The 13,948-nt window shown below is 34.4% G+C and overlaps 3 protein-coding genes across 4 annotated transcripts; all 3 read left to right on the forward strand.

Moving 5' to 3' along the window:
- The first annotated feature begins 977 nt into the window (after window positions 1–977).
- ssh (Protein phosphatase Slingshot) lies at window positions 978–4,795 on the forward strand. Of its 2 annotated transcripts, XM_040710226.2 has the most exons (4): window positions 978–1,332; window positions 1,511–1,875; window positions 2,591–2,918; window positions 2,983–4,795. In XM_040710226.2, the coding sequence occupies exons 2-4, from the start codon at window positions 1,519–1,521 to the stop codon at window positions 4,200–4,202; spliced, it is 1,905 nt and encodes a 634-aa protein (XP_040566160.1). In that variant the 5' UTR covers window positions 978–1,332; window positions 1,511–1,518; the 3' UTR covers window positions 4,203–4,795. The 2 variants fall into 2 exon arrangements, with proteins under 2 accessions (XP_040566160.1, XP_040566161.1); XM_040710227.2 differs by lacking the exon at window positions 978–1,332 and having other exon boundaries at window positions 1,377–1,875.
- Window positions 4,796–4,847: 52 nt separating this feature from the next.
- On the forward strand, window positions 4,848–6,377 carry PCID2 (PCI domain-containing protein 2). Its single transcript, XM_040710228.2, has 4 exons — window positions 4,848–4,987; window positions 5,049–5,187; window positions 5,253–5,390; window positions 5,461–6,377. The coding sequence occupies exons 1-4, from the start codon at window positions 4,871–4,873 to the stop codon at window positions 6,258–6,260; spliced, it is 1,194 nt and encodes a 397-aa protein (XP_040566162.2). The 5' UTR covers window positions 4,848–4,870; the 3' UTR covers window positions 6,261–6,377.
- Window positions 6,378–11,286: 4,909 nt separating this feature from the next.
- LOC121116031 (uncharacterized) lies at window positions 11,287–13,788 on the forward strand. Its single transcript, XM_040710229.2, has 4 exons — window positions 11,287–11,843; window positions 11,909–12,176; window positions 12,249–12,472; window positions 12,555–13,788. The coding sequence occupies exons 1-4, from the start codon at window positions 11,560–11,562 to the stop codon at window positions 13,333–13,335; spliced, it is 1,557 nt and encodes a 518-aa protein (XP_040566163.1). The 5' UTR covers window positions 11,287–11,559; the 3' UTR covers window positions 13,336–13,788.
- The last annotated feature ends 160 nt before the right edge of the window (window positions 13,789–13,948 follow it).

Below are 13,948 nucleotides of genomic sequence, written 5' to 3' on the forward strand. Positions count from 1 at the left end.
AATTAGACATATAACTTTTTTAATAATAAACATTGCACTCGTTTGCATATTAAATTGATTGAAATTACTCTGTGGCACTTTAGATATTTCAAGGATCCACCGTTCTGACTTATATCACTCTTAGAAACAAGAGGTACTTCAATGTATCATATGAAATGATAAATAAGTTGGACGTAATGTGGATGTGACGAAAAAATTTAATCTTGTATGCAAAAATACAATTTACTAAAAAAAACATTGACCGATGGTATAATAATCCCTATATAGATGCAAACAATAGAAGTTTTTTGCTGTTATGTTAGGGCTTAAATTTTAGAATATCTGAGTCAAACCAGCTACTAATAATTGAACCAAAGCAAAATTTGTCACGATCTCACCGGTCCCCATCGTACATAGTTGGAAATTGTTCGTATCACGAGGGACTACTGTAGTGTATGTATATATAGCAATTTTGACATGAGATGCAGCTATTGAGGGCGGAGTAACAAAGAAAGAATAACTCAATCTAGCAGCAATGTTCTAAAAACAGAACAGCTGATGTTGTGTAATGTTTTGTTGTTCCCATTGTTATAAGTGCAAGGTGAGACATCAAAAAAATTGTATAGCAAACATAGGAGATTTATAAGAGATCTCTCTCTTTCTCTTTATAATGACGTCATGGGGTGCATTTGTTTGGGTAAATATAATACATAAACAAAATACTATGTAGTCATTTAAATTTGTTTTTTCGGTTGCTGTCATATTTATTAACTCTATACTTAAGTTTTTCAATTTATTCTCCAATGATATATTCCTGTATTTGGGTCCCAATGACGTCATACATTATGCTAGTAAATGTTCTGTGAGGAAATCTGAAATTCGTTGCTGACTCACTTTGTTTTAATAATATGGGTTCTTGCCTCACCTTGGTCTGCTTTGTTATGAAATATTTATTCTTCTTTCTTTCTTTATGTAGTAGGGGAAAGAGAGGAAGAGAAAGAGTAATGCAGAGAGAGAGAACTGGAGTAGTGTTTGTTGTTACCAAATACTGTTAGAAATAAGGAAGAAAAAGAAAAACTACATAGTAGTCGTGTAGTGAGAGAGAGAGAGAGAGAGAGACGGATGAAGAGAGAGAGAAAGAGAGAGGGAGAAGAAAGAGGAAGATAAACGAATTGGTGTTGTTGTTGTCGTGGTTGTCGTTGTCGTTGTTCTTCTTGAGTTGCCGTAGGGAAAAAAGGAAGAATCTAAGAAGTGTGGAATTGAAGAACTAAACATATAAAATTAGAACTAGTAATAGTAATAAGTGAAGAGCAATGGATCCGTTTCTTTCTTCTTCCGCAAGAGGATGAGGAGGTACGTACGTACGAGGAGGAACGAAGAAACATCTAGCTACTATAATTGATATAGTTATCATTGCTAGTATGATTATGTTTCCTGTTGATTCCTTGTAGTTTTGATAGCCTCTGCCTCCATGAAGGGTCCACTATTCATTATTATTATTCCAAGCCTTTGTTTATCTTTTGCGAGGTAGGTGAGACCATGATGGAGCGATGCCTGCGACATGGAGACAGGCTCCTGCTGAGCATTCGGCTCGAAAGCACATACATCCAACGGGAAAGGTACTTTTGCATCGTCTCTTGTTCCAACTCCTCTTCCTGCCATAACTACTGCATTCTGGGGATCGATTCCGTCAAACAAGACAATGAGGAGGACGAAGAGGAGGAGGAGGAAGACGGAGAGGAGAAGAGCGTTCTCTCCATTGGACTCGCATTTCCATTCACACGGAATACAGGGGTCTGTTTGGACGGAGACGGAGGATTCAGCATTTTTCGTCACTTTGGCCAGCATTTCATATTCAAACCCGTCTCTGTTCAAGGTCTTTGGACTGTCATTCAGGTAGTGCACTCATCAACCAAATGTGGCGCATCACCACAAAAACAATCTTCAACAAATATCCAGAAAAGGAGAAAATCCCTATTCATTTTTTTAACCCATGTCTCTTAGACATATTTGAGTCCATTATAGCCTTATTATTCAAAATACTGGGATGAGTAGAGATACCTAAGAATTTTAAATATAATTTAAAACCCTTATTTGATATAAGATACTTGTATCCAGGGGGCTCGACAGTCATGCTAGCCGATGGCATGCTAAAAACCAGTGGGGCCTGTATTTATCCCCTTTGCCTCAGTAATGCCGCTTATACACAGGCAATTTTGTATCCAAATCATATGTATTACCTTGTGTTCTATACGTCATATATTCATTGAAAACCAATATAATTGCCTTGTAAATTTTTCAAAGGGATAGTAAAAAAAATTGATTAGCCCAGTTGGCTAGGTGCTAATATGCTAATATTAACGAACGTCGAGCCCTGCTTATATCCGTTCCGATTTGACCCTTTATAAATCAAATCCTCAATCTTTTATTGCGACCATCAAATTTGGTTACTCTAAGTGCTAAAGGGTTGATAAGAAATAGACAACAATTTCGTCCCAGAGTACACATGTAACTTGCACTCAATTTTGAGAAAAATCATTCTGGCTTCCTTTTATGTTGATGGGCCATATATTTAACAATCATAATTTAAACGCCTCCTTTTAACTTCCAGACCCTACATATGATATCCAATTCCACCATGCATCAATCAGAAGAAACGAATACAAATTACATCATTAATTCTCCTCAGAGTTGCATTAATGAATGGCATGCGATGTCGGATCTATTAGTGAGAAGACCTCCTTCTCCAGATCAAATAATCGATTCTGAGGGAGAGGAACTAGAGACTCTTATTAAATCCCAACTTAGAGAGATTATGAAGACTGTAGACTTAGATAATATTACTTCTAAATGTATACGAAATGCGTTAGAGGAAGAATTAAAAATGGATTTATGTGATTATAAACCCTTTATTGACAAAGAAATATTAGTCATATTAGGTTCGTAAATTTACTTCTTCTTTATTTCATTTTTGAAGCAATGCTTGGAATTCTTGGATTTCAGGTCAAATGGATCCGGCATCAAAAATTCTGGACTATGTGTACTTAGGATCTGAGTGGAATGCCTCGAATTTAGACGAATTAAAGGCGAATGGCATAACTCATATTCTCAACGTAACGAGGGAAATTGACAATTTCTTTCCTGCTGTATTTGAGTATCGTAATATCCGTGTATATGACGAAGAGTCCACTGATCTGCTCAAATTCTTTGATGAAACATACCGTTTTATACATAAGGCATTTTCACGCAACGGTAAAGTATTAATTCATTGTAAAATGGGCATCAGTCGAAGTGCCACTGTGACAATGTCATATATAATGAAAGAACATGAGAAGAGTTTGGAAGATACAATAATTAAAGTCAAGGAGAGGCGAGACATCATTAATCCCAACAAGAGCTTCATAAAGCAGTTAGAAGTTTACGAAGGTATACTTGGCGCTATTCGAAATCGACATAATAGACTCTTCAGGTCGAAGTCCGAGTCTAGTTTGAAAAACAAAGAAGAAATAGTCTCCAAAAAGCGAAGTGACTCTACAAATGGTTCAAACTATTGTAATAAAAATAATAGTAATGCAATTGAAAACAATCGGAACTCTCGAAATAATAGACTTAATCGACAACGATCCACGAAAAAGGTGAAAGCCTTAGCGAACGTTTTTAATCGAACGGATCTGTTGTCTCGTCCAAAGTCATGGAGTCCTAATGAGCGTATTTCCTCACTTCTTCTTAACCAGGAGGAACCACCAGAGGTAGATCAGGGGGAAGAGGAGAATGGAACGGATGAATCTCTACTACATATTGACGAAGAGTGTCATTGCTACAATGACATTGTCACAAAAATCGTTGTCTCCTCTCCTCCTTCATCCCCTCCTCCAAGTGCAACAGTCAGTTCATATCCACATAATCTCCACTGTGGTTGCAATGTAGAGCTTGAACTTGAGGTTCCCAATGATGATCCAGTAGTTCTCCATGGTTGTTCTTCAGGTTATATTGTTCAAAACTTGGCAGACCTGCCAATCCGACTGAGACAAGGAATTGATAAGTCAGGACTGACATCTTCGTCCTTGGATAATGCCCCAGATATCGTTGAATCCTCTCGTGAATATAATCATGAGGAGTTACTCTCTGTAAAAACCATTGCCAATATGTTTGATTACAAGGAGGTAGTCTCCTCTCCAAATAAATTACTTCGCTCACTAAATGAAAATAGAGAAGAAACTTAAAAAGGCTCAAAATAATAATAATAACCAATGATATAATTATTGTCATTTTATACAAATTATGCATATTTAGTCATTACTTTATTTGTAAATTGTTCAATTGCTCCAGTGATATTCTTTTTACATACATTCTACATATATCTATCTATATACTTATATATTTACATTCATACTTTAACATCATTTTTCAAACACGCCCCAGCATTATTTAAGCGATTCTATATCTATTATAATTACTATTTATTTATTTATTTCCGCTCTTAAAAAAAACCACCAAAAATAAGCGATACTTAAATTTCCAAGAACTTTCTTTGTACAACAAGAAACTCTTTTTTCCCCCTCTCATTCTAGGCTTGTTAGCTTGTTATTACTTTGATTTTTTATTATCCCTCATTAATTATCTATTTAAATAATGATGATGATTGATACATTTTTTTTATTCGCTCTCTTGTAGGAGACAGACTTGCATATTTCATTTCCTTGTCTGATAATATCTTATTGTCAACTGGAAATTTATAATGATAACTTTTTTTACAAAAGGAAAAAAAACAAAAACAATATTTTGCAGTGTTAATAAAAATTCATATAAACAACAATGTTGATGCATTATTGATCACGATTACCGATTTATTTTTTATCCACACTTTCCTTTCTTTTTTTTTATCTTTTAGATGAACATTTTGACGTATTTAAAAAAAGTTGAAGAGGCTTGGAATGATTATGATGGGGTTGAGATCGCAAGACTTATTTCTTTTCGTGATAGTCATGTGTTTAATACTAAACTCCAGGTTTACCATTTTTACATATATATAATAAGTTCACTTTTTTTAAATGCAATGTCTTCTTTAGTTGGAAGATCCCGAGGGTACAGTAGACGATTCTTTAGATACGGCTATCAACGAACTCATTGCATACCATTTGAGGTGTTGCTGGTCCTTTTTTGTTAAAAAGGATTGTTTGGAGGCCTATCGATGTCAATCTCTTGCACGTAATTGAATTCGTACCGTTTATTAAATTGTTTATACCAATTTGTCTTCTTCATTTGATAATTAGTTACTAGCTTCAACAAGTTACTTAGCGATACAAAGGACGATAATTGGCCACTACCCGTCATGTATACTCTTTGTTTGGATCTTCGTCTCTTTGCAGCCAAAGCGGATATTCAACTTCAGAAAAAAGGAGGGAAACCCGGTAGATTTTGAAAAATTGATTATGAAACTCTTGCTGTATTATTATAACTATCAACTAATCTCATTTCCAGGAGAAATGTTGGAGAAATCCGCTGAGCTTCTCATGAACTGTTTTCGTATTTGTGCACTGGACAGTAAGACATCGGATGAAGTCACAAAGCGTTGGGGAATGTTAAACATCGTGAATCAACTATTTAAAATATACTTTAAAGTGAATAAACTCCATCTTTGTAAACCGCTGATCCGTGCCATTTATCAAACCAATCTTCGTGATCTCTATCCCAAGTCGCAGCAAGTGACATTCAAGTATTATGTGGGTCGTCAGTACATGTTTGATAATAAATTCGGAGAAGCTGAGAAATATTTAAGCTACGCCTTTGAGCGATGTCATATAGATAGTTCCTTCAACAAGAGAGCTATTCTCATTTATCTCATTCCGGTTAAAATGCTTTTAGGACACATGCCCTCCATGGATCTACTAAAGAAATATAATTTATTGGAGTTTAGAGAAGTGGTTCTCGCTGTGAAGGAAGGAAACCTACTCCGTCTTAATGCTGCATTGGAGGCTAACGAGAAGATCTTTATCAAATGTGGCATTTTTTTAATCCTTGAAAAATTGAAAATAATTACGTATCGTAATCTCTTTAAAAAGGTAGTTCTCATCATGAATACTCATCAAATCCCTATCGCCTCCTTTCTCAAAGCTCTTCAAATGATGAGGGTGGAGGGGATCGATCAGGAGGAGACGCAGTGTATACTTGCTAATTTGATCTATGAGGGGAAAATACGAGGCTATATCTCTCATGTACATCAGAAATTAGTAGTGAGCAAACAAAATGCCTTTCCACCTCTGAGTGTTGCTGTACAATAACGAAATGTTATGTTGTTTGTGTTACCTTTTTATAAGAATAATATATAAATTATTAATATGACATGATTAATGTACCAACTCCTTGAATAATAAATGACTTTATTAAACACAAACAAATCAAGACGTTTATGAGGCCTTATTGACTGTCTGTGCCACGTGTTGATAATACACTGTTGTCTATGTAAACTTATAACTTGTACTACTACAAGCATTGGTCAACATATGGATAATTTTAACTTCATATTAGAATACATTTTGCAAATATATAAAATACGTAACATCTTTGAAATTTACTTTTTAAAGAAGTATTTTTCTAATAAATTTGTATTTAGTAAATATTATGTGTTTATAAATTAAGGGACAATTTCTTGTAAGTTAATATTATATAACAAAAAAAGAAACATCTAAGCTCTTTCTGTTGTGGTGGTCAGGACAGTAGACCACCAAATTTTTATTAAATTTCATGATAGGTTTGTATCTAAATGAAAAGATCTTACTTAATAATATGTTAGAAATGAAATTTCAAGCTTTTTATCAGTAAGTGTTCTGAAGATGAGGTACCATTTTTTTTTTTTTTTTGCATCTTTGGAAATAGAAATAGGGGTACTACATTTATGGCATCCATTTGATGCGAGGGAGGGGTATGGGCTATTTCGAAGACCACTCGATTGATCAACAATAAAGCCTTTTTAATATGAGGCTAAAAATTTAGGACGTCCAATTTTGGGGGAGGGGGTCAAGTTTTGGACAAACACAAACAGTGTGGGGAGTTAAAAATTGTACCTTGTTCTGGACGTATTAAATGTATGATCCCACATATGAATACTCCAAAATAATTTTATTCCAAGTATGTGTTTTGAATTGAAATTATGAAAGTCTATATTATGGATAATTGATTTAAAACTCAATATGCAGGCTTGTTATTTTGACAGCATGAATGAAGTTAACTGCTTTTTTTCTTTCGTTTTTCCATTAAGGTTATTTAAAGGGTTAATTAGAAAATTCTATTGATTTAAATACTATATATTTGAAAAACTGGATGAATTGTTTTAGCTAGTATCAAGTATATTTAGACTATTTGTAATAAGTATTATGTAATGATTGAAATTTCATTCGATATTCCATGTATATATATATATATTGTGAACAAATTGCAATATCTGTATCAGTTCTAACTTGTATAAGCAAACTGTACAAGCCGCAATTTCTTTGGTCTTAAAATGCTTTATTTAATTACACAACATGAGTCATTTTAATGAACAACTTCTTACTGATGCTTTCATTTCGTTTTGATATATTAAAATTATTTGGTCATTACGTATTTTTAAGTAATTTAACTGTGGATATTTGAACAATATTATGTACCACAGAATACTTAGTAGTTGTCATCAAATTTGTTAAAAACTACACTATTAATATCTACCATCCATGGAGTATTCCATTATTGGATTATCCCCAAAACAAGTACGCTAAATTCTTTGTCTCATCTTCGAATTGCAACTTGGACAATTTGACAATGAAGTTATAATTTTTAAAAAGTCTCAACTTGTACACGCTATATATATATATATATATAGACAGAGCTATGTAAATGATGTAATTTTTGACTTTTCTGAGCATTAGCATGCGACTCCATCAATGTAAAAATCCACCATCTTAAAAGAGAGAACATTTGAGCGTTTTCATTTACGTTATGAATTGCATCATAATTAAAAGAGACGCCACCTTGGGGACTCAAAGTTGATATTTTTACTACATAAAATGAACAAATTTCTAGAAAGTCTTGATTAAAATCAAACAAATGGTGTTAAGAATAAAAAAAACTTAGCATGTGCATTGACTACTACTTGATGCCAATGATAAACACTGATCTTTGAATTAGATAAGTAATATATTTAAAAATGGCCAGATTTGTATGTTTTTTTGTTTTTGTTTTTTTACAATTAGGGACGAAAAAAGTAGATTAATTAGAGAAAAGTATAATTCTTTCCATTATAATACCTAATGTTTATCTCCAATATAGAAATAGATTATTTGACGATGTAATAGCATATTTTTAAGACATATTATGGTGAGATATATAATAGGCAATAGGGATACACAATTTATATAGACAATAAGGTTTAAGTCCTTTTATTTGTTGGTTCCATTTCGTCATCCAAAACTTGACTAGTTTCATTTATGTATCAGTGAAAAAAGGATTTTCATGGTTGTAAACCTGGGTTGTTTAGGTCCCCAAACGGACCGACATCTACAATGATGACGTCACGTTAAAACGATTCCTATGACATCAACATTATGCAATCCCACTTGGAAATACATACATTCCGGAGCTCGCGTAGGGTCTCAAAAGGAAAAAATTCCAAGTTGCAGCCCTAGGAATCACCACCAAAATTATTCGAACTTCAACATTCAACGTCAATCAAAAATATGATAATTAATTAATTGTTATATGTCAAAATAAAATGATAATATTAAATTTTGTATGCAAAGCTGGTAATAATTAAAATTCCTTATGTTATAATTAAATAAGACGTTATAAATTGTAAAAGTACGTGACATATTTGAAGTTAGATATGGATAGCTAGAATGGATTTTTTTTTTCAAAATTGAGTGTGGATTATTTTTATATTCTTCGAAGAATTATTGTCAATTTATATCAACAAAAAGGTTCTTATTAAACATTTGAGTGCGTAGTAAATTGCGCTTAATGTAGCTTAAATTGGTCGACAAAATAAAAATGATGAAATTTTCATAAATCATATGAAATATTGGGCTGTATAATTTAGTAAAAAATAATCTATTGGGATTTTCTGATATTCTTGACTTTGGTTCAAGATTGTTTTTATATTGATGTACAACATATATGTAAATATAATGTATTTGTAATTTTAGTGATTGTGTTCTTTATTCCTTGGAATCAGGTCATTATTAATATTAGGTGACTTGAGGGGATGGGGTGAGAAAAGGGGATAATAACATGGGGATCATAAAGTTACGACGACATGCTATTAATAGTTCATACATAAAAATGAGTAAACATCAGAGTCACTTTGACGAATAAACGGAAAAGAAGCAAAATAAACATTGACCTTGACTCCCTTTTTCCATAGTGCATGTTCTGTACATAAGTACAATGTACATATATGTCACTATGTCACACATTAAGTAATGTGTGGTTGACAAGCTCAAGTCAACTATAAGAAGATGAAAGAAACGGAAATGTGCCTGTATCCTGCCTTTAGAGTTAAAATAAGAGAAAAGAAATAGTCTAGTCTCAATACTAGTTCATAAGTCTATGAGTAAAATTGCATTAATAATTCGGCAGAAGAGTTATAAAAATACTCAACGAAACCTCGAGTCGTCCTTCTTTTTCAGTACATCAACAACGATTTCTTTGATACTTATTCCAGTTATTTGATAGTTCATAATATATCATTTACAATACATAACTATAATATATAATAATCATATTCTATAATTCGCCAAAGGATGGATAAAATAATTCAACACAACCTCGACTCTTTACTATTTTTTACTATAAAAACGTTTTATCTTATTATTAGGTAGTTCATAAGCGTATTATGCATATATTGTATAATATTTTATTCTATAATTCGGCAAAAGAGTGATAAAAAATCTCAACGAAACCTCAACTCTTCCTTCCTTCCTTTTCACACTCTCTCTCTCTCTCTTCTTACTTACAGTTACACATACATACTTACTTAATTCTTCCTTTTAGCCAATAAAAATAATGGGAGAATAAGGTGTGAAAACTCACACTTTTGTCGACCAATCCACAAAGCCCTTTTGATTCTTCACACCCAATCCTGAATAATAAGAGAGTTTTCATGATTGAATAATAATAAATACAATAATCCTATTTATTCTCTCTCTCGTTTTTCGCTCAGCCGATGTTTGTTGTTAATAAATAGAAATACCGTGTGTTGTCTTACACCGTGTGTTACTCTTTTTTATAACTTCCTCTCTTTATAGAAGGTTGTTGTCGTCTGGGGAAGGATGATGATGACATTCCTTGCTATATTTATTTATATTTTATTAAGAGGATAAAATTAACCCTGACTCAATTAATCCCTTTATAAGCTCATTCATTGTTTTTGGGTGTCAAGACGACCCATTGGCGAGACGTTTCTAGAGGTCATTATCATGTTTATTAAAAAATAGAAGGGAATCATCATTCATTACTGTTCAACTGTGAGAAAAAGAAGAACAAATAATGGATATTAAAGTCGCGACAGACTAAATAATTATAATAAGTAACAGCTCTCAATCATCAACTGGCGCCCCCTTCATCGACACGACACAATAACTATTTCCATCATTCTAGAAACGAGGAGATCTATAATTAATAATGCAGTAAATCAATAAATAATATGACGTAAGGAAATGACTCTACGGAGTCCTCCTTTTTCTATAACATATTTCTTCGTATAATAATTATGTCATTCTAAGTAAATAAATACTTCTATACATATATCGCCAAAAAGCCCCGAAAATGACAAATCAATACGATAAAAAAGAATCACAATATTATATGGAAATTCAATAATAAATTCGCCGCATTCTGGGCGACAAATTTTTTATTATTATTTCATATTGTATACATGTCGTGTTACACACTCAAGAGTAAGAGAGGAGAGAAGGGGGGAGAAAAGAAGAAGTAGACTAAGTTTTTACCGCTAAAAGAAAAAGAAGAAGAGGAAAATAGACATATACACACACACAACACATTTCATCACTTGAAATAATAATAACAAGGGCGCCGAAGTTGGCGCCTCATTTTAGCGCTCTTATAAAAAACAACTCGCACCTCAAAAAATAAAACAGCCGATCTCACCTATGAAGAAGAGGGCGCTTTCCTCCTCCCCCGGCGTGCCCTTCTCTCTCTCTTTCTTTCTATCCAGTGAGTCTGTGCGTCAACAACTTACAATACATACTCCTTCCCCTACATACAGCAGAGGAGAAGAGGGGAAAAGTGCAATTCCACCATCATCATTCTCACTTCATTACAGTTGTACTCTGCAAAGGGACAAGGCGAGGCTTTTTATTATATAGATCGCTCCTTATTAATTAGTTTAGTTGTTTCAACACACACATTATTTTATTATTACTATTAGTAGTATCAAACGGACAGTGACAGAGTAAGGATACAATTAAAAGAGTTTAAAAAAAAAAAGACTTATTATTCCTCAAGTTATGAGCTGATGATATCGCGAGAAAGAACTTTGCTCTTTACTCTCATTAGTGGATTGTGAGTAGTTTGTAGTTGAATAAAGGCATGCCTCCAGTTTGTGATACAATAATGGCTTATAACACGAGTTTATTCCGAGATTCCTCAGCTCTTCCCTTCCCACACCCTGGACTCTTTCCACCGCCGCCAGCCCCTCTACCAGGAGGAATAGCAGGTGCTGTTTCTGGTCTTGGGAGCGGTAATCTCTCCTCCTCCTCACATGAGGGGAATAACAAGTCAAGTGATGATCCTAAAGTCACACTAGAGCAAAAGGAACTCTGGGAACAGTTTCATCGCTACGGAACGGAAATGGTCATAACGAAAACCGGACGGTAAGAGTCGCAAATGAGCCTTTCTTTAATTAAGGGATCATATTTAATTCATTTCTCATTTACAGACAAATGTTTCCTCACCTCAAGTTTAAGCTCTCAGGGCTAGACTCCAAATCAAAATATGTTCTTCTACTCGACATTGTGTCCGCAGATGATTTCCGATATAAATTCCACAATAGTCGATGGGTTGTCGCTGGAAAAGCGGATCCAGAAATGCCTAAACGCATGTATATTCATCCAGACAGTCCTGCCACGGGGGAACATTGGATGCAGAAAGTCGTGTCCTTCCATAAATTAAAATTGACCAATAACATATCTGATAAACATGGATTGGTAAGGACCTTGATTGTAAATTGTGCATTTTTTTTTGCAAATCTCTAAATATGACTTTTCTTCTTCTTACAGACTATCCTCAATTCCATGCACAAATATCAGCCTCGTTTCCATTTAGTGAGAGCAGATGATATTCGACATTTGCCCTATTCTACCTTTAGAACTTATGTCTTTAATGAAACGGCTTTTATTGGAGTCACTGCTTATCAAAATGAAAAAATCACTCAGCTTAAAATAGACCATAATCCCTTTGCCAAAGGATTTCGAGAAACGGGGTCCGCCAAAAGTCAAAAAAAGTAAGTACATTTCCCCTTTGGAACTTAATAAAATAAACTTGGCTCTTTACAAATAATCAATTAATTATTTTTTCATTTGCAGAAGAGACGCCATGACACATCAGTCCATTCCCGCCTCTTACAACAATAATTCCCTCTTTAATCACTTGGCAGCAGCTCACCATCATCAACATCACCACCGGAGGAGAGCTTCGAAGGAAGAGATGATGAACCAAAGCTCCTCCGATCATTCACCAAAAACATCACCAACACCTCATCAGTCAGAAGAGCTATTGGATGTCGTGAGCGTGGATCCGGGCTCTATCTCACCCCCACTCCCATCCCTTCCTTCTCCACTTCTAGGACCGGCCACAACAACCACCACCAAGTCAACCAAAGTTCGCTCCTTTGATGTAAGCTCACTCATCGGACTCCCCAAGGATGAAGAAGAGGAAGAGAAGTGTGAGATCGGGGGAGGAAGTGAAAGAGGAGGAACCATTAGTCCACCAACGACAACAACTCCACTAACCCATCTTCCAACTCCACCCCCACATCTCTATCCTTATCTCCTGAATCCAAGTCTCTACCCTTTCAATCCACTCCTATTCAATGCTCAACTTGCCCTAGCAGCGCAGCAACAACAATTAGCTTACTCATCATCGTCAGGTCCAGATAGACCCATTCCTCGATCCCCACAACATCGATTCTCTCCTTACTCCACACACTCATCCTCACCACCGCCACCGTCCGCGTTTCACTCTCTTCTACCTCGATATTCCCCATCAGCATCACCCACAGGATCATCCCTTGGTCGGATCTCTCCGCCAAAACCGTCTTCTAGTCCAGAGCAGCAGCCTAGTAGCAAAGAACAACTCTCAGTCTAAGAATCTACATAATAAAGAAACATAACTTTGTCAGAGACCTGCTTGCATATACATACAAACATAATATATTATTTTCTCTGTGTTAGTGTATTGTGTTTTTACATGTCATGGAATGAGAGGAGGACAAATATGTTGAGAGAGGAGTGTGCCGGAGAGAAAATATAGAGAAGGTCAATCAGCCCCAGATGTGTGTGTGTGTGTTTTTGTCAATTTTATGTAACCCTTCTCTTTCTCCCCCTCTTCTTCAACCTCTACGTACGTCTCTCTATCCCTCTCTTTCCTCATTTTATCATTATTATTTTATTAAAAAAATTATGTTTTAACGATTTTTATATTTATTTAGTTATATTTACTTATATATCTCTATATACATATATTATTACATATATAAAGAACGGAATCAAGATATCAATATTAATTATTTTTAAAGAAATACAGTGCAATAATAGCTAATAGAGCAAGACTCGTTTTTATTTTTTGGGTTTTTTCGTCTTCTTCTTCTTCTTCGTCTTTTCCTTCTTCCCATTGTCTCTTAATACTTACATATTATATATCAAGGTAGACGATAAATGTACCTATATTTTGAGAAATATCTGTATTAGGAAGCACAAAA

This window comes from Lepeophtheirus salmonis, chromosome 4 (genome assembly GCF_016086655.4).
Source record: "Lepeophtheirus salmonis chromosome 4, UVic_Lsal_1.4, whole genome shotgun sequence".
Taxonomy (NCBI): domain Eukaryota; kingdom Metazoa; phylum Arthropoda; class Copepoda; order Siphonostomatoida; family Caligidae; genus Lepeophtheirus; species Lepeophtheirus salmonis.

Coding starts and splice junctions, on each gene's coding strand:
- ssh (XM_040710226.2), top strand. CDS start 1,519: ATGATGGAGCGATGCCTGCGACATGGAGACAGGCTCCTGCTGAGCATT. Junction 1,876..2,590: donor GTCTTTGGACTGTCATTCAG/GTAGTGCACTCA, acceptor TTTAACTTCCAG/ACCCTACATATGATATCCAA. Junction 2,919..2,982: donor AGAAATATTAGTCATATTAG/GTTCGTAAATTT, acceptor CTTGGATTTCAG/GTCAAATGGATCCGGCATCA.
- PCID2 (XM_040710228.2), top strand. CDS start 4,871: ATGAACATTTTGACGTATTTAAAAAAAGTTGAAGAGGCTTGGAATGAT. Junction 4,988..5,048: donor TGTTTAATACTAAACTCCAG/GTTTACCATTTT, acceptor TGTCTTCTTTAG/TTGGAAGATCCCGAGGGTAC. Junction 5,188..5,252: donor TCGATGTCAATCTCTTGCAC/GTAATTGAATTC, acceptor TTTGATAATTAG/TTACTAGCTTCAACAAGTTA.
- LOC121116031 (XM_040710229.2), top strand. CDS start 11,560: ATGCCTCCAGTTTGTGATACAATAATGGCTTATAACACGAGTTTATTC. Junction 12,177..12,248: donor TATCTGATAAACATGGATTG/GTAAGGACCTTG, acceptor TTCTTCTTACAG/ACTATCCTCAATTCCATGCA. Junction 12,473..12,554: donor TCCGCCAAAAGTCAAAAAAA/GTAAGTACATTT, acceptor TTTCATTTGCAG/AAGAGACGCCATGACACATC.